We start from the raw sequence: 25,850 nt of genomic DNA, 5'->3' as shown, positions 1-25,850 counted from the left end.
AGCAATTAACACTTTCACCAGATTTAGCTGTGGCTTGCGAACTCTTTTAGTTGTGGCATGCAAACACTTTTAGATGCAGGTGTGGGATCTAGTTCCCCAACCAGGAATTGAACTGGGCTCCCTGCACTGGGAGCACATAGTCTTAGCCACTGGATCACTAGGGAAGTCTTGACCCATTGACTTTTTATTAAATAGCATTTTGTTCAGTCTCCATTTGTTTGTGTTTTTCCTATTTTCTTTCCTGTAATTGATATCTAATATCATACTGACGTGGCTAGAAAAAACACTTATTATTTCTAGCCTCTTAAATTTGTTGAGACTTGTTTTGTGGTCTAGCTTGTGATGTATCCTGGAGCCCATTTCATGTTCACTTGGAAAAAATGTTTATTATGCCAGTTTTGGATGGGATGTTCTATACATCTCTATTAAGCCTAACTTGCATAACATGTCATTTAAGATTACTGTTTCCTCATTGGATCATCTGTCAAGTTATATGTGGTGTTAAACTCCCCTACTAGTACTGTATTATTGTCAGTTTCTCCTTTTATGTCTGTTAATATTTGCTGTATATATTTAGGTGCAACTGTATTAGGTGTGTATACGTTAATGAATGTTATGTTCTCCCTTGTATCAATTCCTTTATTATTATATAATGCACTTTTTTCTTTTGTTGTTAGACTTTTATTTTAAAGTCAACTGTGTCTGATATGAATATTGTTCCCTGTCTTTGTTGTCATTACCATTTGCATGAGATAACTTTTTCATCTCCTCTTAGTCTGTTTTAGCTTTGAGGTGAGTTCCTTGAATTTAGTGTTTAGATGGGTCTTTTTTTTTTAAATCCTATAAGCTGTGTTATGTCTTTTGATTAGAATAGTTAGTCCGTTGGTGTTTAAAGTGGTTATTGAAAAGTATGTACTTATTTTGTTACTTGTTTTCATTTTGTGTATGGGGGGGTGGGGGGGTAATTCTCCATTATTTTCTTCCCTTGTGATTTGATGATTTTCTTTAGTGGTATGCTTGTGTTCCTTTCTGTCTCCTCTATCCTCTCCTTTCTCTCTTGTCTGTTGTAGGGTTTTGATTTTTGGTTACCAAGTGGTTCATGTATTTTGACCTCTAACTATACTTACTTGTTTTAGAATGATAGTCATTTTAGTTCAAACTCAAAAGATCTACTTTTTTTTTTATTCCCCTTCCTGACATTTAGTGTTTTGTGAAATTACATTTTGCATTTTCATATTTATCCCTTCCCTTGTGGCTCAGTTGGTAAAGAATCTGCCTGCAATACAGGAGACCTGGATTAAATCCCTGGGTCAGAAAGATCCCCTGGAGGAGGGCATGGCAACCCACTCCAGTATTCTTGCCTGAAGAATCCCATGGACAGAGGAGCCTGGAAGACTGCTGTCCATGGGATTGCAAAGAATCTGACAAAACTCAGCGACTGACACTTTGACTTATCCCTTAATTGTTTCGTGTACTTATAGTTGATTTTACGTTTTTTATCTTTCAATTTTCATACTAGTTTTAAGTGGTAGATCCACTTAAACTATGAGTCTTTATGAGTGGGGTTTTTCCTTTCCTGTAATTTCTTACTTCATTTTGTAGCCTTTTCTTTTACAGTTACAAACAATCCTTTAACACTTCTTGTTGGGTTGGTTTACTGTTGATGAACTCTTATTTTTTGCTTGTCAGAGAAGTTTTTTTTATCCCTTCTTCAATTCTGAATGATAACCTTGCTGAGTAGAGTATCCGAGGTTGCAGGTTTCACACTGCTCCCTTCTGGCCTGAAAAGTTCCTGTAGAAAAATCAGCTGATAGCCTTTGGGAGTTCCTTTATATGTGACTGTTTTTCTCTTGCTGCCTTTAGAATCTTTTACCTTTGCCATTTTAATTATATATCTTGTTGTGGGTCTCTTTGGGTTCATTTTGTTTGGAACTCTCTGTGCTTCCTGTACTTGAATGTATATTTCTTTCTTCTAGTTTGGCAAGTTTTTGGCCAAAATCAATCAGAATTTGATAAAATACAGTACATTTTTTACTCCTTTCTCTCTCCTCCTTCTGGGACTGCTATAATGTGAATGTTAATATGCTTGATGTACCAAAGGTCCCTTAAATTTTTCTCATTTTTAAAATGTTTTTCTTTTCGCGGTTCTGATTGTGTATTTTCCATTGTTCTGTCTTCCAGATCACTTATGTATTATTCTGTATTACCTAGTGTACTGTTAATTCTTTCTAGTGTGTTTTTCATTTTAGTTATTGCACTCTTCAGCTCTGACTGATTCTTAACTTATTTTCTAGTTCATTGTTAAAATTCTCACTGTGTTTATCTATTTTCTTTTCACGTTCAGTTAGCATTCTTAATTACTAATGATTTGAACTCTTTATCTGATAAATTATGTTTTAGTAGTTGTTTTTTCAGGGTTTTTCTCCCTGTTCTTTAGTTTGAAACAGATGTCTTCTCATTTTGATTAACTTTCTCTGTCTCTATGAAATTAGGTTACAGTTACCTATCATGGTCTTGAAGGAGGGTCCTTGTGTGGGAGCATTGTTAGCAGTTTGTGTGTGCCTGGTGGTTTTGGTGGGAGAGCTGGATGTGAAATGCTCATGGGTCATGATAGCTGTCAGCTACCTCTGTGGTGGGGGGGCTGGAGATAGAGACTATTAACATAGTCTGGGCCTGACATTGTGAAGGGCTCAACTGCCTGCATTGCAGCAGATCTGTATTCAATCCCTGGGTCAGGAAGATCCCCTGGAGAAGGGAATGGCAACCCACTCCACTGTTCTTGTCTGGAGAATTTCATGGACAGAGGAGCCTGGTGGGCTGCGGTTGATGGGATCACAAAGAGTCAGGCGCGACTAAATGACTAACAGGGCTTCCATGGTAATTCAGCTGGTAAATAATCTGCCTGCAACGCAGGAGGCCCCTGTTCAATTCCTGGGAAGATCCCCTGGAGAAGGAAACGGCTACCCGTACTCCAGTATTCTGGCCTGGAGAATTCCGTGGACTGTATAGTCCATGAGGTCGTAAAGAGTCCGCCACGACTGAGTGACTTTAAGTTCAAACGACGAACACTTTCACTTTCAACGGAAGAGAGTGGTCTTCATTTTGCCGAGGTATTGGGCCCTCCAAAGTTCTGGCAGAGAGTATTTCTTACCTAAAATTTATTGAGTAAGTTGAAAGATTAGTGGAAAGGATCGTTGGGCCCACGTTATGCTGATGTTTAGGACATGTTGTTCTTATGTAATTGCTATTTTCTTTTGGGAAAAGAACATCTTCCTCTCTGTATCTTTGACATTTTCCTCAGAACTTTTAATATTCCCCCATATCTCATCTCTTTTTAAAGGATTATCCTCGTGATACTTTTTTCTTTGTTGAGTAATAGTTTACTCACAGTAAAAGGTACAAAACTCAGGTTTACAGTTTATCTTCACAAATGTGTCTTCCCATGTTACTACCATCTAAACTAAAAGTATAGGACATTTTCATAATCCCAGAAATATTCCTTGTTTTTCTCTTGGTTAATTCAGTAAGCAGCTATAGTTCTTTTTTTTTTTTTGTATAATTTATTTATTTTTGGCTGTGCTGGGTCTTTGTTGCTGCATGGACTTTTCTCTAGTTGTGGCGAGTATGGCTACTCTCTAGTTGCAATACTTGGACTTGTCATTTCAGTGGCTCCTCTTGTTACAGAGCACAAGCTCTAGGCACTCAGGTTTCAGTAGTTATGGCAGATGGGCTCAGTAGTTGTGGTACCTGGGCTCTAGAGCACAAACTCAGTAGTTGTGGCACACAGACTTAGTTGCTCCAAGGTGTGTGGTATCATACTGGACCAGGGATTGAACCTGTGTCTCCTGCATTGGCAGGCAGATTCTTTACTACTGAACCACCAGGGAAGCCCCCATAAGTTCTTATTTCTTTCATTATATATTAGTTATATCCATTCGTGAGTTTCATATAAGTGATATCATACACTATGCATTCCTTGTGTCTGACTTTTTGCTCAACATGTTTTTAAAATTTGTCCATATTGCACATGCCATTCTTTGTATGATTGTATCACAGTATGTTTATCCTTTCTCTTATTAATAGACATTTAAATTGTCTCTCTTTTTTTTTACACTAATAAAGCTGCTGGGGACAATTTGGTAAACTTATACTTTGATTTTTTTCTTGATTATATTCTTAGGAGCAGAATTGCTGGGTCTTGTGTTCAGTTTTTTTAGAAACTGTCAGACTATTCTAAAGTACAAGGTTGTACCATATTCTTAGCAGTGTGTGAAATTTCAAGTTGCTCTACATTCTGACAATTGGCATTGTCAGATTTTCATTTTTAGTCATCCTATTGGGTATGAAGTGGTATCTCATTGTGGTCTTAATTTGCAGTTCACTGATGACTGCTTATATTCAGTATAATCTCATAATTCATCACAGTTAACTATTAGTCATTCATAGGTGCTTTCGGGAAGTGCCTGTCAAGTATTTTGCTCATTTAAAAAAATTGGATTGTTTAGTTTTAAAAATTACCCTCATATATCCTGGTTGTGACTCTCAGATAAATGTATTTTGAGTCTTTGCACTAGCCCGTGGCTTCCCTAATCATTTCCTTAATTGTGTCTTTTGATAAGCATGTTGATTTTAGTGAAGTTTATTTCTTCAGTTTTGATCTTATTGTTTAGTAACCTTTGTGTCCTGTCAAATGAGTCTGCCTGTTTCAAGGTTGTGAATATATTCCTTCACAACACAAAGGTTGTGTTCTCTTTCATATAAATATCTAATTATTTCAGAATCATTTGTTGAAAAGACCATCCTTTGCCTACCCGAATTGTAGTGGTTCCCTTGTAAAATGATGTATGAGTGTGAATATATTTCTGGATTATCTGTTATGTTTCATTGATCTATTTGTCTTTATGCCAGTACTGTACTGTCTTAAGTGCTGTAGCAAGGTAAATCTTAAAATCAGATAATATACTTTTTCATCAAAATTATTTTAGCTACTCTAGGTTCTTTGGATTTTCATATTAGTTTTAGAATCAGCTTGTCAGTCTTTTCAAAATGCCTGCTGGGATATTGATTAGGATTTGATTGGATTTGATTACTATTGACATCTTAATGATGTTGTATTTTCCAGTCTGTGTACATGATATCTCTGTTCAGGTCTTTAATATCTTTTTAGCGATACTTTGAGGTATTTTTAGGTAGAGTTCTTGTTCATCTTTCATTGAGTCTCTGCCGTAGACATTTGACTTTTTTGATGTCATAAGAGTGATATTTAAAAAAAATACTCATTTCCCAAGTGTTTGCTTGGGGGTGTGTGTGTGTGTGTGTGTGTATGCAGATGATTTTTGTATACTGACCTTGAATTCCACAACTTCATAAGTTCATTAGCTTTAGTGCTTTGTAGATTTGTTTGGACATATTATGTCCATAATCAGGCCATTGAAAGAAGATGGTTTTATTTCTTTCCGGTCTGTGTGCTTATTTCTTTTTATTGTCTGAGTAGGGCCATCAGAAGTTATATTTGAATTATTAGATTAATTCTGAACTAAAAGTTGACCTTCTGGTTCTAATAGTAAATATACTCTTTACAAGTGACTGTATCATAATGAAATTGAAGAAGGGAGGTTGGAGTGTTATTTTTCAATCAAGCTAAATTATCTTAAGTTTGTTTTGCATACAGAATCTGGATGTCCTCTTATGTCGAATACAACCAAATCCATCTTGAGATAGCTGTTTGGTAAGGTTGAAAGTCGTGGTACCTAGAATGCAGGAGTAGGATCAAATGATGTTTCTTTGTATCATTTTTAAAAAACTTAGTTTTTTTTAAATAAATATATTTTCTTTTAAAATTTTTATTTTAGTTATTTAATACAAAAAATTGTTTTGGCTGTGCTATTAGGCATGCAAGGTCTTAGTTCCCTGACCAGGGATTGAACATATGCCCCCTGCAGTGGAAATTGCCAAGTCTTAACCACTGGACCACCAGGCAAGTCCATTTTTGTCTCATTTTAAAAGAATATTTCATAATGCCATTTGTAGCAACACGGGTGGATCTAGAGATTATCATACTAGGTGAAGCAAATCAGAAAGAGAAAGGCAAATACCATTATGATATCACTTATATGTGGAATCTAAAATATGACACAAATGAACTTATATATGAAACAGAAACAGTCTCAAAGGCATAGAAAACAGATATGTGGTTGCCAAGGAGGAGGGGAGGTAGAGCAGGGTTGGATTGGGAGTTTGGGACTAGCAGATATCAACTATTATATACAGAATGGATAAACAGCAAGATCCTATTGTATAGCACAGGTAACTGTATTCAGTGTCCTGTAATAAACCATAATGGAATAGAGTATGAAAAAGAATATATAACTGAATCACTTTGCTATACATCAGAAGCTAACACATTGTAAACCAAGTACATTTCAATTAAAAAAATATATATATATATTTTCAGCTTTTTTGCAAGCTTGAAATGGAACTTATCTCTCATTTTCTGGACTTCTTCCACTATCTTAGTTTTAGATTTCACTACTTTTTATAGTGTACTTTCTTCCTAGCAAACCAAGTTCTTATGTGTATAATTACTGCTTATTGCAGTTTGAGACTTTTGGTTCAGGTTATAGGTATCTTAATTTAACACAGGTTAACCTCAGTTTAAAGAAACCTAACTAAGATCATGGCATCTGGTCCCATCACTTCATGGCAAATAGATGGGGAAACAGTGGAAATAGTGTCAGACTTTATTTTTGGGGGCTCCAAAATCACTGCTGATGGTGATTGCAGCCATGAAATTAAAAGACGCTTACTCCTTGGAAGGAAGGTTATGGCCAACCTAGATAGCATATTTAAAAGCAGAGACATTACTTTGCCAACAAAGGTCCGTCTAGTCAAGGCTATGGTTTTTCCAGTGGTCATGTATGGATGTGAGAGTTGGACGGTGAAGAAAGCTGAGTGCCGAAGAATTGTTGCTTTTGAACTGTGGTGTTGGAGAAGACTCTTGAGAGTCCCTTGGACTGCAAGGAGATCCAACCAGTCCATCCTAAAGGAGATCAGTCCTGGGTGTTCATTGGAAAGACTGATGTTGAAGCTGAAACTCCAATCCTTTGGCCACCTCATGCGAAGAATTGACTCACTGGAAAAGACCCTAATGCTGGGAAGGATTGAGGGCAGGAGGAGAAGGGGACGACAGAGGATGAGATGGTTGGATGGCATCACCAACTCGATGGACATGGGTTTGGGTGGACTCTGGGAGTTGGTGATGGACAGGGAGGCCTGGCGTGCTGCAATTCATGGGGTCGCAAAGAGTTGAACACGACTGAGCGACTGAACTGAACTGAACATATAAAAAAAGTCATAGTTTTTGATATGTAGCATGTTATTGTTCAGTCACTCAGTTGTGTCTGTCTCTTTGTGACCCCCATGGACTGCAGCATGCCAGGCTTCCCTGTCTTTCACCAACTCCTAGAGCTTGCTCAAACTCATGTCCATTGAGTTGGTGATGCCATCCAATGATCTCACTCTCTGTCATCCCCTTTTCCTGCCTTCAGTCTTTCCCAGCATGAAGGTCTTTTCTAATGAGTTGGCTCTTCCCATCAGGTGGCCAAAGTATTGGAGTTTCAGCTTCAGCATCAGTCCTGCCAATGAATATTCAGGATTGATTTCCTTTAGGATGGACTGGTTTGATTCTACAGTTCAAGGGACTCTCAAGAGTCTTCTTCAACACCATAGTTCAAAAGCATCAATTCTTCGGCGCTCAGCTTTCTTTATAGTCCAACTCGCACATCCATACATGACTACTAGAAAAGCCATAGCTTTGACTATACGGGCCTCTGTTGGCAAAGTAATGTCTCTGCTTTTTATTACGTTGTCTAGGTTGGTCATGGCTTTTCCTTCAAGGAGCATGTGTCTTTTAATTTCATGGCTGCAATCACCATCTGCAGTGATTTTGGAACACAAGAAAATAGTCTGTCACTGTTTCCATCGTTTCCCCATCTATTTGCCATGAAGTGATGGGACCGGATGCCATGATCTTAGTTTTTTGAATGTTGAGTTTTAAGCCAACTTTTTCACTCTCCTCTCTCACCTTCATCAAGAGGCTCTTTATTTCCTCTTCATCTTCTGCCATACTGTTCATGGGGTTCTCAAGGCAAAAATACTGAAGTGGTCTGCCCTTCCCTTCTCCAGTGGACCACGTTTTGTCAGAACTCTTCACCATCATCCATCCGTCTTGGGTGGCCCTACACGGCATGGCTCATAGTTTCATTGAATTAGACAGGGCTGTGATCCATGTGATCAGTTTGGTTAGTTTTCTGTGATATGTAGGATACGTGGTGGTTATTCTCCTCACAAAAAGATTTAGAATTTTAAATACCTTTCCAAGAATACATAAAACTGCTAGATGTTATATGATAGGTACAGTCCAGATAATACTTAAAAACTCAGTGACTCACAGAATCATTCCTCACATTTTCTAATCTAGTTTGGGGCTCTGTACTTGGAAGTTGCTGAGTTGGTATTTCTGCCTCTTGGTGGTGCTATGCTGTAATGACTGTAGACTTCTCCAGTGGAAAGAACAGCAATGGGAGATTAGAAGATTTGTGGGAAAAATCCTTTTTTATGATTATATTATGTAAGTAAGGGGGCTGTTTGAAGCTTTTAGTTAAAATGTTTTCCAATCAAGTTGATATTTAAATGAAAATATTTGAATGCCAGAGCTCGATAAAGAAACTCACAGAACCTGTTAAGCAAATAAATGCTACAGATGTCATGTCACTTAAATTGATTTTACAAATTTGCTTGTTTCTGAAGCAATTTCTGATATCTAACAATGCTGTGTACTACATAGTGATGTTATTGGATTTGAGATTTTTATAATAAATATTTTACTGTCATGTATTTTTTCTAATTTTTAAAATTTATGAAATTTAACCATTTTCTGTTTAAAGGTACTCAGATTCTGCTGTTGGTAGAGAGAGTTGGGTGTTTTTTTTTTGGTGTGTGAAGAGACATGGGATTTACTATACATTCATTATTTTATATAGAGACTCATCTTACCAAAATTACTTGATTACTTGAAAATTACAATTTTGTTAGTCACTTGATAGTTAATTTTCTAGGGAAATTTTCTTTTTAAAGGACCGCTGTGATAAATCACTTCTAAATAATTTCCTCTTTATTCATTTGTATGTTTTTCCTTTTCCCTCTTGGGGAGGATAAATATGGGATCAAGCTTTTAGATTAAGGGGCAGAAAAAGGGAAAAAGACCTGTGGTTAAAAAAACTAATGGTAACTATTGAATATTGGATGTTTTTTCTTTTTTTGTTTTTCTGTGAAATACAGGGTATATTTACTTCTGGGACATGGGAAGAGAAATCAGATGAGATTTCCTTTGCGGACTTCAAGTTCTCAGTCACTCATCATTATCTTGTACAAGAATCCACTGATAAAGAAGGAAAGGATGAAGTACTAGAAGGTAAGTTTTCACTATATATTTTTAAACTGTTGTAAGAGTGATTTTAATTTTGAATTATGAATTTAGTTCACTTAATTAAATAGTATTCTCTGGAGATGTTTTACGTATGCACAGTTGTTTCACCACACCTGAAATAGAGTATGATCTTTGCAGAGTAATTTTCACAGCATCATTCATTTTTAAATTAGTTAAATCCTTTATTTGTAGAGTGCCTAACATGTACTAGGGCTTCCCTCATAGCTCAGTTGGTAAATCAACTACCTGCAATGCACGAGACCCAGGTTCAATTCCTGGGTTGGGAAGATCCCCTGGAGAAGGAAATGGCAACCCACTCCAGTATTCTTGCCTGGAGAATTCCATGGACAGAGAGGAGCCTGGCGGGCTATAGTCCATGGGGTTGCAAGAGTTGGACATGACCAACCAAACATGTGCTAGGTTCTGTGCTAAGTCCAATTGAGAAAATGTACATTTCAGTAGGGGAGATAAAGTCTATAGGTAAGTAACAATAATAAGAGGTAAAAAAGTGATAAATGCTATCCCAAAGCACAAAGTTTCACTGGAGTTCAGAGGAGAAAAAGATCAATTTTAATCCAGAGAGATCAGAGAAGATGATATGAAGAATTAAGTAACTAAGCTGGGCTTTGAAGAATTTTTGAAAGTTGTTTATTGATTAGTCAGTGTTGGCTTTGTGTATGCCCCAGGCTTTGGAGACAGATCATGTGGATTAAAATTCTGGTTTTTCTACTTACTGATTACTTGACCTTTCTAAGCTTGACTGATCTCATTTGTAAAATGAAGTAATACTACCTGGAGGGTAAGTGGGAAGATATAATAAGATATTGTACGTAGTGTGTATCTCATCCTTACTAATGTTATCAGCCTCTTGTATAAGCATTGCAATTAGTATTCAAGCTAGCAAACATCCTTTGCAGCTTAATGAAAGAGTCTGAGAATTTTATTTCTTTCCCCTACAAAGTTGCAAAGGTAATTTTAATCTATATTATCAATCATTTTATTTATTTATATTTTTATTGATGTATAGTTGCTTTACAATGTTGTGTTAGTTTATGTCGTACAACAAAGTGAATCAGCTACATGTATATATATCCCTTCCCTCTTGAACCTCCTCCCCGCTGCCATCCCACCCCTTAGACCATCACAGCATGGAGCTGAGCTCCCTGTGCTATATAGCAGCTTCCCACTAGCTATTTTACACACGGTAGTGAATATATGTCAGTCATACTCTCCCAGTTTCTCACACATATATTACCAGCTATTTTAAAATAAGGATCCGTGTTAAAATAGTCTTTTTTTAATATAATAATCTCATAATTTATTACTGACTTGAAATACAATAATTTCTAATTCTGAGTTAATATTTTAATTTTATTAAATTTTGCATTTTCTATTTAAATAAAGTACCTGTTTCAGTACCTGGCCCCATGTTAGATGATGCTTATAGTTGTTAATAGGTCACATTATCCAAAATCTTTGTTCTGAGATCTGCTAGTATAAAATAGTGAGCAAGGTATTAAAAAGTGTGAATTTTGAATCTGGTCAAATACTCTTTTTCATTTACTCAAAAAATAAGTATGCACAATGAGTGTTCAGGTTTTTATGGTCAAAACAGATTATCATTTCTAAGTGTAAGCCCGAAATATTTTGTACCTTTTCTTACATAGGAATAAAATTATATTACCCTTTCTATTGTATATATTATTTTCACAGAACAATTAGATAGCATCTGTGTTTAGATTCATGAACTAGAATAGATAATTTGACTATGTATATACATGGAGAAGACAATTATACAATAAAATAAAATAAACCAGAATATGAGTATGTATACTTTAGGAATAAGGGGAAAAGGGAAATATACACAGTTGGTGGAAGCCTAATAATAGCCTGGTGATTTCTGGGTCCAGCATTCTGCTGAATAATGACGGAAACTGTTCAAGGTATAGAAATCTTGGGTGTTGTTAATTTGTAGAGAAAACATACATCAAGGAAAAGCTATTGTAATAAGGCTTAGAATCAGTGTTTCTGAGATAGACAAAGAAGACTGGAATGATGAGAGATAATGAATGAATTTAAGATAGTTAAGGTATTGCTGCATATGTGTATGTATTTGGCAGTTTTAATTTGGTTGTGATTGAAGCTGTAACTAATGATAGAAGTTAGAAGCAAATCATCAGCTCAGTTAATTTGGAGATACACATTTAGAACTATATTATCAGAGGTCAGAAGATTTGAGTACTGATCATTTGAGTTGCTTATTGCTTTAGTTAAGTAGAGCATCAAGTTCCTAGTATTCTCCTATTTATCCTTTTTGCAGATTAACAAAATATAAATTTGCTAAGCAAGTATAGCTGTATAGCAAAAGGAAGTATTTTTATAAACTTTTTTATGCTTTGAACTTATTGTGTATTTTCAAGTGTAAACAATGATCATTGATGTTAGTATCTTATTACGGATTGTAATGCAAGTACTTCCAGATATATGGGTTATAAAGGAGAAGCTACTTAGTGGTTTTAAAAGAATATTTAAGATGGCCAGAGAGGAACAAAGGCTAGCTATGGGAAGTGAAATAGGATTGACAGACTCTACATATAAATTTTGAAGAAAAGTAAAGACAAGGGCATGCCAAGAAGAAAAAAAAAAACAAGGCTTTCTAGTAAGGAATGAAGAATTGTTTGAGTCATGATTTAGAAGAATGGAAAATACTATAAACATGGGAATTATATATATATATATATATATTTTTTTTTTTAATAGACTGGCTTCTTTCTTTCTTAATTTTTTTTAAGAAAAGAGAGAGCTAGAGACATTGGTCTCCTTCTAAAGTTTAACTTTAGCCCTAGGTGTAAATCCTTAAGCAATGGCAAAACTACATGGACTAGCAAGACGTGTTATAGAATGATGTCTTTAAATTATATGATGAAATTCTACCTTAGAATGAATGTGCTCACTTGTTCCTTATCAAATGTTTCTGTAGATGTTATTCCACAATCTATGCAAGATTTGCTGTGTATGAATAATGACTTTCCTCCCAGAGCACATTGCCTGGTAAGATGGTAAGTATACATTTACACAGATAACTTTTAGAATGTATGTCAGGGAGGCCCCCAGATTGCCGGAGATCAATGATTTGCTCAGCATTTGCATAGGACTCAGCATGTATTGATAGTTGCTGTTACTGCTAGGATTTCTTACAGTGACAGAAGGCAAAGCAAAATCAGCAAAGGGGAAAAGTGCCTGAGGCAAAGTTTGGAGGAAGTGCAAGTGTTTAAGAGTCCTTTCCTAGTGGAGTCACACAGGGCATGCTGAATTCCTTTAGCAACAAGTTGTGACAATACGTACAAAATGTTGTCTACCAGAGAAACTTGTTAGAAGCTCATCTCTGTCAGGTTTTTAACTAGTGACATGTCACGTAGGTACCTTCTGACTGTGACATAAGAAAATTTCAGACTCCTAGAAGGAAAGCTGGTAAACCTGCTGTTTAAATCACATTGTTTGTACAATTTAGGCACAATAACTCTTTATCAGTTAGGAAAAATGATGTGACCCCCTCCCCAAATCCAAGTACCCATATCTAAATACCAATCAAAGGTCAGCCTTGCAAGTAGGCCTTTCTGAGGGTAGCAGTCACAGGGCTGTTAACTCTTTTTTGCACAGTAGTCATAGTCTAGCTTGTACCTAACTATGATTCTGATGACTAGCATAGAACAATTAAATATAGAAAGCTTCATATATATTGTTGAAAATTGAATTGACATAAAATGTTGATCTCAGTTATGTTATAACATCAAAACTCAATTGTGTCTTAATTATAAATGTGGTATGTTAATTTAAGAGTATCACATTTAAAAAGTCTTGTAATCTCTCTGAAGTTCTTTTAATTTTTTTCATTTATTCACATCATCTTTTTATTTTGGAGATGTTAGTATTAAAACATAACTACCACCAAAATGGCCCAAGCATAAGTATATGGTCAAGAAAGAAGACCTAGTTAAAGGAAATTTATATACTGGTTTTAATTTACTCTGTTGGCCTGAGTCAGTCTTTTGATTTTTTTTTTTTTTAATTAAAGAATTTCTAAGGAAGGGGAAGAATGATAATCTGTGTTTCATTCCATTGTGATTATTATATCAAGTAGATTATGTGGCACATAAAAAAAGAAAATTATTTGCATATGCAATAGACTGGATAATGTTTCATAAATAGTCCCATTATTTATTATTATTATTATTGTTTATTTTTGCTGTGTAGGGTCTTTGTTGCTGTGCAGGTTTTTCTCTAGTTGTTGTGAGGCGAAGCTACTCTTTAGTTCCAATGTGTGGACTTCTCACTGCCATGGCTTCTCTTATTGTGGAGCACAGACTCTAGATCATGTGGGCTTTGGTAGCTGTGGCTAACTGGCTCTAGAGCACAGTCTCAGTAGTGGTGGTTCATGGGCTTCATTGCTCCGTGGCATGTGGGCTCTTCCTGGACCAGGGATTGAACCCCTGTCTCCTGCGTTGGCGGCAGATTCTTTACCACTGAGCCACCAGGGAAGTCCCCATCCAGATTCTCTTATCTTTTAGAATATAAATACATACATTTAATATGACAAAATATATCAGAAGGCAGCATGGTGTCATAGAGTTGGCATTTACACTCATTCATTCAGCATTAATTGATCTACTATTTGGCCAGACAGTGAATTAGACAAACTAATGTTTAATTTCTAACCCAGGTACCTATTACCTCAGCAACTTTGGGTAAAACTTAATTTCTCTGATGTGGTTTCTAAGTTGGTGAAGTCAAAATAATAAATAATATGTATCTTTGAGAGTATTTGTGAGGATTTAATAAGATAATAACACATAGCATATATATCAAAATTGCAATGCTTTTATATAATTCTGTTCAGCTTTTTAATATTTCAAAAAAGTATACTGACACATAGTCCATGGTTAAATGTTCATTGAGTGAGTTCATGAAATCTTTCTTTGTATTAAATTAGTGAATCACTTGTTAGTGATTTGTTTATGTATTAATTAAAATCACTTGTTAGTAGTTTTTTAATGTTCCCGTTTTTATAACATTTTACTTTAAAAATTAACATACAGTAAGTTGGACTTTTTTTTGATATTCACTGAACTTTAACGCATATGTTGTTCAGTTGCTAAGTTGTGTCCAACTCTTTGTTGGACTGCAGCATGCCAGACATCCTTGTCCTTCACTATCTCCCAGAGTTTGCTCAAGCTCATGTCCATTGAGTCTGTGAAGCAATCTAACCATCTCATCCTCTGCTGCCCCTTTCTCTTGCCTTCAATCTTACCCAGAATCAGAGTCTTTTCCAGTGAGTAGGCTCTTCGCATCAGGTAGCCAAAGTATTGGAACTTCAGCTTCAGTATCATTCACTCCAATGAATCTTTAGGGTTGGTTTTCTTTATGATTGACTGGGTTGATCTCCTTGCAGTCCAGGGAACTCTCAAGAGTCTTCTCCAACACCACAATTCAAAAGCATCAATTCTTCAGCTCTCAGCCTTCTTTACGGTCCAATTCTCATATCCATACATGACTACTGGAAAAACCGTAGCTTTGACTATACAGACCTTTGTCGGCAAATGATGTCTCTGCTTTTTAATACATTGTCTAGGTTTTTCATAGCTTTTCTTCTAAGGAGAAACTATCTTTTAATTTCATGGCTACACTCACTCTGCAGTGATTTTGGAGCCCAAGGAAACAACATCTGTCAGCATTTCCATTTTTTTCCCATCTGTTTGCCATGAGGTGATGGGACCGGATGCCATGATCTTTGTTTTTTGAATATTGAGTTTTAAGGGAGGTTTTTCATTCTCCAGTTTTACCCTCAACAAGAGACTGTTTATCTCCTCTTCGCTTTCTGCCATTAGAGTGAAAATAATGGTACCATGTACATTCCCTGGTGGTTCAGCTGGTAAGGAATCTGCTTGCAATACAGAAAACCCAGGTTCAATCCCTGGCTCAGGAAGACCCCTGGAGAAGGGAATGGCTACTCACTCCAGTATTCTTGTCTGGAAAATCCCATGGGCAGGGGAGCCTAAAGGGCTACAGTACATAGGGTTGCAAAAAGTCAGACATAACTGAGTAACTAACACTTTTTTTTCTTTTTTCATGTGCATTTGTATACAGGTTTTTAAAAATATTTATTTATTTGGCTGTGTTGAGTCTTAGTTGCAGTACTTGGAATCTTTTTTTGTTTTACAGTGTATAGGCTCCAGAGTGTGTGGCCCTGGGGGCATGTGAGATCTTAGTTCCCCAACCAGGAAGTGAACCAGAGTCCCCTGCATTGCAGGGTGGATTCTTAATTACTGGACCACTAGGGAAGTCCCCTATAGTTTTTAAAGCTGCTACCACAGAGTATAGAATAGTTCTGTAACCTCCCCCCAAACTCCTCTTCTCCATTCTAATATTTAGCAGTCACTAACATGTTCTTAGTCACTGTAAGTTTTGACCTTTCAGGAGTTTCATAGAGATAGAATCAAATAGTAACCATATGAGACTGTCTTCTTTCACTTAGCATAATACTTTTGAGATCATTTGAAGCAATTTTTTTATCAATGGTTTGTTCCTTTGCTATTAGTGAGTAGTATTCTACTGTAGGGATATACCATAGTTTGTTTACTCATTCTCCTGTTGAGGGATAATAGATTTATTTCTTGGATTGGACATTTAAGAGTAGAGCTGCTGTAAATATTTTTGTGTAGATCTTTTATATGAAAATATATGTTTATATTACTTGGGTAAGTACCTAGGGTATGATTAAGTCACATGGAAGCCCAGTCACATGCTAAGTGTATATTTAACTTTATATGAAACAGCCAAAGTGAAGTCGCTCAGTCGTGTCCTACTCTTAGCGACCCCATGGACTGCAGCCTACCAGGCTCCTCCGTCCATGGGATTTTCCAGGCAAGAGTACTGGAGTGGGGTGCCATTGCCTTCTCCGAATCTAACCTGAAACAGCCAAACTGATTTCCAAAGTGACTGTACCATTTTGCATTCCCACTAACAATATATGAGAGTTTCAGTTGCTCTGTATCCACAATAGCACTTGGTGTCAGCTTTTTTAGTTTTAGCTATTCTAACAGATGTGATGTGTTTTTAGAATGAGAATATCTCATCCTAATTTTAATTTTGAATATCTTTCATGTGTTTATTTACCGTGAATATACTCTATGGTGAAATGTCTGCAAGTCTTTTGCCCACTTTTTAATTGAGTTGTTTTCTTATTGTTGTGTTTTGAGGTTTTTAATATATTCTAAATACAGATATTTTCTCTAGACAGTAGTTTATCTTTTCATTCTTACTAGTGTCTTTTCCAGAATAAAGTTTTTAAAATTTGATGCAGTTTGGTTTATCAGCTTTTTACATTATGAATCATACTTTTGGTGCCATGTCTGAGAACACTTGCATGAGGTCAGAAAGCTTTCTCCTAAATTAAAAAAAATAGATATAAACTTTAAAAAAATTTGTGGTATATTTTAGGTTTACAGAAAAGTTATAGAGATAGTTACAGACTCTTCCAAGATATCCTTCACTCAGTTTTCCTTGTTGTTAGTTTATATTACCATGATATGTGTGTCAAAACTGAAAAGCCAACATTGGTACATTAGTTAAAACATTGGTACATTGTTGTTGTTCAGTCTCTAAGTCATGTCTGACTCTGCAACTCCGTGGACTACAGCATGCCAGGTACATTAGTCAAATTTTATTTAACTAGTTTTTCCACTAACATCCATTTTCTATTCAAAGATCTAGTCTGAGATACTGCATTGCGTTTAGTTATCATGTCACCTTAGATTGTTCAGTCTACATTCCTGTGAAAATTTCTCAGTCTTTCCTCATTTTTGATCAATTGGAGTTTTTGAGGGGTGCTAGTCAGGAATTTTGTAGACTCTCATTCAGTTTGAGAGATTTAAAAATTTTTAAAAAATGTTTTTTTCTGAACTCTTTATTTTGTATTGGGGTATAGCCAATTACGGAGAAGGCAATGGCACCCCACTCCAGTACTCTTGCCTGGAAAATCCCATGGACAGAGGAGCCTGGTAGGCTACAGTCCATGGGGTCGCTAAGAGTCGGACACGACTGAGCGACTTCACTTTCACTTTTCCCTTTCATGCACTGGAGAAGGAAATGGCAACCCACTCCAGTATTCTTGCCTGGAGAATCCCAGGAATGGTGGAGCCTGGTGGGCTTCCGTCTATAGGGTCGCACAGAGTTGGACACGACTGAAGTGACTTAGCAGCAGCAGCAGCATAGCCAATTAACAATGTTGTGGTAGTTTGAGGAGAACAGCGAAGGAGCTCAATTTTAACATGTATCGTTAAAATATTTTTGAAGTAAAAAATTTTTATAGTTACATTTGGGTTATGACTTCGGAAAGAAGATCATAAAGGCAAAGTGCCTTTTTATTGTATATCAGAAGGTCATATTATTATCATGATTTAGTCACTAGTGAAATTAACTTTGATTACATGGCCAATTCTTTGTTTTATTCTAAAAGTTTTACATTTTATATTTAGAGCTTTTATCCATTTCAAGTTGATTTTTGTATAATATTCTTTCTTGCTTGTGGATGTTCAGTTGTCCCAACAGCATTTGTTGAAGAGTTTCCTTTCTTCAAAGACTTACTTATACAACTTTATCAAAGATCTCTGACCATATTTGTGTGGGTTTGTTTCTGGATGTTTTTGGTTTTATAAGTGTTTATATTAAATAGTCCCTTTTCTTTTCCTTTTTAAAAATTTTTTTCAAATTTGTTTTGGCTATTCTAGCTCCTTTGCTTTTTTGTTTACATTTTAGGATTGGTATATATCTACAAAAAGTCTTGTTGGGATTTTGATTGGAATTGCCTAGAGTCTGTAGATTATTTTGCTGGAGAATTGATATGTTTATATGCTGAGTCTTCCACTTTATGGTCACAGTTGGTCACCACTTATTTAGGTCTTCTTTGATTTCAGCATATAGATCCTGTATATTTTTTATTAGATGTATATCTAATTATTGCTTGTTTAAAATGAGCTGTTGTAATGGTATTGTTTAAAATTTTTTCATATCCAGTGCTGTGTTCCTAGTATGTAGGAATGTGACTAATTTTTGTGCTTTGAGGTCGTATCCTGTGACCTTACTAAATTCAGTTATTAGCTCTAGGAGGAGTTTTGTGGTGTCTTTTGAATTTTCTTTGTAAATAGTCATATGAATAGACGTAGTTTTATTTCTTCTTTTCCAATATCTGGATCTGTTTTTTCCCTCACCTTTTTAAACTGGCTAAGGCCAGTTTAATTCAGTAAAATACTGAATATGAATGGTGAGAGTGGACATCTTTGTCTTGCTTCTAATCTTGTTTAGTGTTTTACCATGAAATTTGATATTAGGTATAGTTTCTTCATTGACACTCTTTACTAGATTAGGAAAGTTCTGTTCTTAGTTTGCTGGGAACTTTTATATGAATGGATGTTGAATTTTGTGAAATGTGTTTTCTACTTAAATTGATATGATCTTTTGTTTCTTTAGTTTTTTAATAAGCCGATTACATGGGTTGATTTTTAGATAGCTAATTAGCTTTGCATTGCCAGATGAACTCTACTTCTACTTCTTTGTGGTTTAACTTGCATTGATTTGCATAATGTATACTTCTATAGCTGGATTTGATGTGTTAATATTTTGTTAAGGATGTTAGTAGTAGTAGTAGTCAAACTCAGTCATGTCTGACTCTTTGCGACCCCCATGGACTGTAGCCTGGTAGGCTCCTCTGTCCATGGAATTCTCCAGGCAAGAGTGCTGAAGTGGGTTGCCATTTTTTACTGCAGGGGATCTTCCCAACCCAGGTATTGAATCTGGGTCTCCTGCATTGCAGGCAGATTCTTTACTATCTGAACCACCAGGTAAGCCCCTGTTGAGTATTTTGGTGTCTGTGTTAATGAGAAATATTGGCCTACAGTTTTCTTACATTTTGGTTTTGATATCAGAGAAATGATGGCCTCATAACATCAGTTGGGAAGTGTTTTGTTCTCTTCTGGTTTTTGAAAGAGGTTGTGTAAAATTCATGTTGCTTTCTTTAAATGTTTGGTAGAATTTGTCGTGGAAACCAGCTAGGCATGGAGGAGTTTTACTGAGGTGGCAGTCCCTTCCAAGGTCCAGGCTTTAAGCCGAAGTCTTCGGTTCACTTCCTTGCCTCATGTACACCCATATCCCTGAGGGGCCATTCAAAATGTTACAACCTTTGTACTGATTTGGATTGATGGAAAGTCCATACACAGACAATACTTGATTAAATATAAAGGATACAGAAGGAAATTGATGTGTTCCTAGGTTATCTGGTAGAGAGATTGGTAACAACATCAGAAAAAACACGCAGCTTCTTACTCTCAGTGCCTCATAAGCCGGGGATGCTAATATCTGAATGACATCACACTTGTGGAAGCATACTTACTTATATTTATGAGACTAGGGCATTCTTGGACATAGCCTAACCTGTATACATACCAAAGACCACTTCTGCTGGGCTGATTTATACCTTATCATCTCAGAGTGGTATAATTCACATTGTCATTGCTAAGCTAAATATGTGGTAGTCTCAGACATAAACAGACTTTTCTTCCGTCATTCTCAGTCTCATTCTCAGTCTGTCAAAGCATGGTCATTTTGCTCTGTAAGTTTTTAGCATCTAAATGGCTTATCCTGTAAGATCCTGATCCCTAGTCACTAGCTGTTATGGTGTCTACCCAGAGTTGTTAATCCCCTGGTTCTCTTCAGTCACCTTTACTGCTTATTTCTGCCTTTAAGTTCCCTCTTTGTTTTTGTGACTCAGGAATCTCCTTTTTATTATCTCAAGTTCAGCTATGTATTTCAAAAACATTATCATATCTTGCCAGGTGTTTTGGGGTGGAAGGGGACCTACGTCGTATCAATCTGCTATCACTTCCATTTTTTTTTTTCATTAGATTTTTCTTAAAGATTAGAAGGGCAACAATCAAACTTTTGAGAATTAATTGAAAATTAGGCATATTAAAACTATGTGTTTTCTTTTTTTCAACAAACATTCTTTTAAAACATTTGCTGTGAGTCAGATACTGGGCTATCAGTAAATGTGGATAAAAGTAAAGGATAAAATGTGGTCCTTGTCTCAGATAGCTTTGGCATTAGAAGGGGGTTTAGAGATAAGGGAACAGATGGCAGCACTGCTAAGTGGTTTCATGGGGGGCAGCACAGAGCTTGAGGCAAACTCATAGGAGATACTGCCTTTCCAGATAGATCAAGTCAGGAAAATGTTTCCAGGAGAGATGATACCTTAACTGAATCTTGCAAGGCAAGTGAGAATAGGCCAGGTGAGTTTAGATAAAAAGATATTCAAGGCAGAAGAAGAGCATTAGTAGAGGTGATGATGCCTAACTGAACTTGAAGCCTGCAAATAGTTTGGGAAGCCTTGGGGTACAGCTGAGGGTTTAGAATGGCAAAAGATGAGATGATGTCTGTGTATTTGGAGTCTAATGTGAGCTAGGCCTCTTAACAAGATTTCATAATGTTCTCATATTTTTTAAATAGAATTTTGAAATTATAATTGTTAACAATTCTTACTTTCAGGGATACAAATTAATCATGAAGCTTCTTAGCAACTGAAGAATAACATACACATAAGTTTTCAGCTATAAGTATTTCCTTTTTTAAGTTGAACTAAAGACCCTGTTGCTGGGAAAGATTGAGGGCAGGAGGAGAAGGGGACGGCAGAGGATGAGATGGTTGGATGGCATCACCAACTCAATGGACATGGGTTTGGGTAGACTCCGGCAGTTGGTGATGGACAGGGAGGCCTGGCGTGCTGTGGTTAATGGGATCACAAAGAGTCGGACATGACTGAGCGACTGAACAGAACTGAACTGAAAGTTAATAAAGCAGACCCCCAAAATTTGAAGTATAATGCAAAATATTTATGCTACACATAGACAATGAGTAAAGATTGTTAGAATGAGAAAAACCTAATATATGATTAATGAAACTTTTAAAAATAGAACATATATGTCAAATGCTGAGTTTTGATGGTTCAAGTTTATCAATCTATTTCTATTTTGTTGTCTCCTAGTTTCAGTTTTTATATCAAGCATCTGCCAATTTAGCATTAACCTTATTTAACTTTTTCAAAAGTATTTTGTAAAACTATTCTTAAAAGTATGTGGACATGATGTTAATGAAACTGGATGTGGGTCCTCACAGCAAAGCCAATTTACTAATACCAGATTGTGGTGAAGGAAAGTACAGTGTTATTGCAGGGCACCAAACAAGGAGAATGGGAAACTCATGATCAAAAGACCCAGCTTCATGATAGTTTTCAGGAAAGGGTTTTCAAGGGCATTGTGAGGGAGGGGGCCGTGTGGTCCATGATCAGCTTGTGCTCAGCTCTTGGGTTGGTTGGCATCAAGGTAAAGTTTTGCACATCATCAATTTTCTGGCTCCAGTCAGTTTGGGGGCTTCGTGCTTGCATTCAGCAGTTTTCATCTGGTGGAGTTTGGTTTCTGTAAAAACAACTTAGGAATGTGTGTCAGACCTTTATATTTTTCAAGGAACTGGGAATTTGGTGACTTTACTATGTGGTTGATGTATAATCTAAATTGTTACGTTTCCCAGCCTAACATCTTTTCTTGGTTTCTACATGTTCACATATCCTGATAATGAATGCTCAAGCCAGCCTTCGGAGACCCAGGGGAGGTCTGGGAGACGAAAACAGAAGTCTCTTTCTTCAAAAGACAGGGACACGGGCACTTGCTTACAGTTTCATGATCAAGTTTTATAGTCTAGGCAAGGTTGGTGGTTTAGTCACAAAGTCGTGTCCGACTCTTGTAACTCCATAAACTATAGCCTGCCAGGCTCCTTTGTCCATGGGGTTCTCCAGGCAGGGATACTGGAGTGGGTTGCCATTTCCTTCTCCAGGGGATCTTTCCCACCCAGTAATCAAACCTGGGTCTCCTGCATTGCAGGCAGATTCTTTACCAACTGAGCTGTAAGGGAATCTTAATGATGTGACTTGTTGGCTGCTTCTCTCTGCCTCCTTTTATACCTATCCTTTAAATACCTTCTAATGAGTAATCCTGAAACCCTCATTAGAAATTTAGTCCCTTATTTATTTTTAAAAAATAGTTGTAGAAATGACACAAACATTAATCTTAGCAGACATTTATGTTCAAATGTAAATTTATGAGCTCTTTTGTGAGCAGAGGGTGTGATAGGTAGGATCATAAGTCCTGTTAATATTCGTCCACATACATGTTACAGAATTTTCTTTTTGATAAGAACTTTTAAGGTTTTTAAGATTTATTCTCTTAGCAACTATCAGATGCACAGTACAGTATTGTTAACTATAGTCACCATGCTATACATTACATCCCCATAATTTAATTCCTTTATAACTGGAGATTTGTATCTTTTGCTCTCTCCACCATTTCCACCATCTCTCACACACCACCTCTGGCAGCCACCAATCTGTTGTCTGTATCTAGGAGCTTGGTGCATTTTTTGTTTGTTTGTTTTTATTCCATATGTAAGTGAGATCCTACGTTATTTCGTCTTTCTCTGTCTGACTTGTTTCACTTAGCATAATGTCCTCACGTCCATGCATGTTGTTGCACATGGTAAGGTTTCAGTTTTTTCTATTGACAGAATAATAATCTGTTGTGTGTATGCGGGCGTGCTTAGTCGCTTCAGTTGTGTCTGACTCTGTGACCCTGTGGACTGTAGGCCACCAGGCTCCTCTGTCCTACATATACATACACCACATTTTCTTCATTCATTCACCCATTAATGGAGATTTAAGTTGTTTCCATATCTTGGCTTTTGTAAGTGATGCTACAGTGTTCATGGGGGCACATAACTTTTTGAATTAGTGTTTTCATTTTCTTTGCATAAATACCCAGAAATAGAATTGCTGGGTCATAAGGTAGTTCCATTTTAAATTTTTTTGGAAACACTTTCATACTGTTTTTCCTACTGGCTGCACCAGTTTATATCCCCACCAACAGTGTTTGAGGGTTCCCTTTTTTTCCTGCATTCTTGCCAATAGTTTTTCTTTTCTTTTTGATGATAATCACTCTAAAAGATATAAGGTTATATGTCATTGTTGTTTTGATTTGTATTTCCCTGATGATTAGTGATGTTTAGCATCTTTTCATGTAGCTGTTGACCACCTGTATGCATTGATCTTTTAAAGATAATAGTGATAGGGAAAATACATTTGAAATCAAAGAAGAGAGCATGTTTAACAGAGATAAGGGGTGGTATTTGAGATAAATCTTGAAAAAAAAAAAAAAAGAATCTATTGGTGTTGCATGATGACTGTTAAGTAGGGAAAACATTCCAGGTAGTGGAAACAAAGACATTGAGGATTGAATTTTATTGCAGATAAATAGGAAGCAGTTCACTTTGGCTTATTTCTTGTGAACAGGAGTATACACTGGCACAATTTTATGTGTATAGAGGGGGAGGAGGTTGTTTGGCAACAGCTATCAATGTTAAAGATAAGGATGTTCAAGATGTTCTTTTATCCAGCAGCTTGTAAAAATTTGTCCCACAGTTATAACCTGTAGAAATTGTTGCAGTATTGTTGCAGTAGCATAAAACTGGAAACAAAGTACTGATCGGTAGGGGAGATGAGCCTTTGAAAACAAGGTACAGAAAGTGTATTAATCTAATCTTTTTTGAGGATAGGATGGGTCAGTGGACAGATGGAACAGTTCTGGAAGAATGACCAAGAACTGTTGACAGCGGTTTCACTCTAGTTCCTGGGGATACCGAGGCAAATAAGTGCTTTTGTTTTCTTTCTTCCAAGGATATTTAAGAAAAGAAAGAAAAAAAACTGTATGTAAATAGATTTAGAGCCTAAAATTCACAGCTCTGGGTTCTTTGCAGTATTTGATGCTACTTCTACTTAACTAATTTTGATTTCAGGGGTAGGAGGGTGAAGGAGAGTTGAGAAGATGAAATAAACTTTTGTCATCTAAACAGTAAACAGATTATGGTTGGATTTAAAAAAAAATTTTTAATCTTTTGCTGCTGTTTTGGGGAATTTCTTGAGACTGTTCATAGAAGTATTCATAATTGTTTGTGTAGACTTAAAATAGGCAAATGAGTAATGCCTTTTATAAATTTATATTAAAAATATTGTTAAATAAAAACACAATGGGGAGTGAATAGGACAGGAATTTTCAGGAGGCAAGATTACCAGTTTGACCTTAATGTTTTTGTAAATTTTGGCTGCAGATTTGTGGTTTTTAATGGACTTGTCAACTAAATGAGAAGTGTCCATTATTGTAAGATACCATAGCAAGAGTAAGCCATTTTCTGATAATTTTGTGATTCCTATCTAATATGTGTTATTGAGTGAAAGAATATAATAATTCTTTAATTATGATACTAGAGTAAATCTGTAGAATTAAATGGCAACCCACTCCAGTATTCTTACCTGGGAAATCCCATGGACAGAGGAGCCGGCGGGCTACAGTCCATGGGATTGCCAAAAAGAAAAAAGTCAGACATGATTTAGCAGCTAAACAACAAGAGTAAATCATGTTCTTACTTAGACAGCACAAGTATGACTGATAGTTATTTTCCTGACATTTTGGGTATCTATTAAACTTTATCTCTCCACATTAGTGGACTTAATGTTATCAGCTAATTAATGCAAGAAGTCAGTGCTGGCTTTCACATTTTATTTTTGAAACCTAACTTTTAAGACAAAGCTGGTTATTTAATTTTTTTTTCTTTGTAGTTTCAGCAAATCACAGATGAGTGATGTGAATTTTGTGCCAGATGAAGGAAATTCAGGTTGTTATAGGTTCAGTTGCCATTTAAGAAGGAAGGAAAGAAAGACCTGCGGTTCAAACCTAACTTTCTTTAAGGGAAATGTTTTTCATGTTTCCCAAATAATAGATTTTTGTGTTCTGACATTTTTGTTTGTTTAGTGACAGTGATTCTTTTTTTTTTTTTTTAAGGTATGGACTCCGGGAGTTTGTGGTGATAGCACCTGCTGCAAACAATGATGCTGTCCTCAGTGAATCCAAGTGCAATCTTCTTCTGAGCTCTGTGTCTATTGCTTTGGGAAACACTGGCTGGTAGGTGGACATTTCAAAACACCTGGACATGAGTTTTAAGAACTATTTTAAATTAAAATTTATGAAGGAAACTGCTTACTAAATGTTAGGGTTTTGATTAATATAGGATTAGTATTTGTACATTATTATATTGGAATATGATATATAAGGACCAACACAACAAAATCTTTAGGGAAAGTGTATCTAAAGGGAAACTTACTGAAATAGTACATGAATATTTAAACTGAATAAATTGTACTCTTTTTGTATTTTGC

At 36.2% G+C, this 25,850-nt stretch overlaps 1 protein-coding gene across 21 annotated transcripts in view; it reads left to right on the top strand.

Moving 5' to 3' along the window:
* The window catches only part of RAB3GAP1 (RAB3 GTPase activating protein catalytic subunit 1), a 140,188-nt gene that overhangs the window by 28,335 nt on the left and 86,003 nt on the right, over window positions 1–25,850 (top strand). For 20 of the 21 annotated variants that reach the window (XR_014079278.1, XR_014079277.1, XR_014079276.1 and 17 more), the window contains 3 exons: window positions 9,340–9,472; window positions 12,468–12,546; window positions 25,477–25,596. Coding sequence is in view for 14 of the 21 variants with exons in the window: in XM_081579219.1 (XP_081435345.1) it covers window positions 9,340–9,472; window positions 12,468–12,546; window positions 25,477–25,596 (332 nt within the window). In the remaining 7 variants the exon portion in view is untranslated. Of the gene's footprint in view, window positions 1–9,339; window positions 9,473–12,467; window positions 12,547–24,174; window positions 24,344–25,476; window positions 25,597–25,850 lie in introns of those variants that run through there. The other variant, XM_081579220.1, reaches the window with a different exon arrangement.

Source organism: Giraffa tippelskirchi, chromosome 3 (assembly GCF_054371585.1).
Source record: "Giraffa tippelskirchi isolate mGirTip1 chromosome 3, T2T-mGirTip1v1.2.pri, whole genome shotgun sequence".
Taxonomy (NCBI): domain Eukaryota; kingdom Metazoa; phylum Chordata; class Mammalia; order Artiodactyla; family Giraffidae; genus Giraffa; species Giraffa tippelskirchi.
Note: the sequence above shows the minus strand (reverse complement) of the source record. Positions and strands in the feature narration are given on the sequence as shown.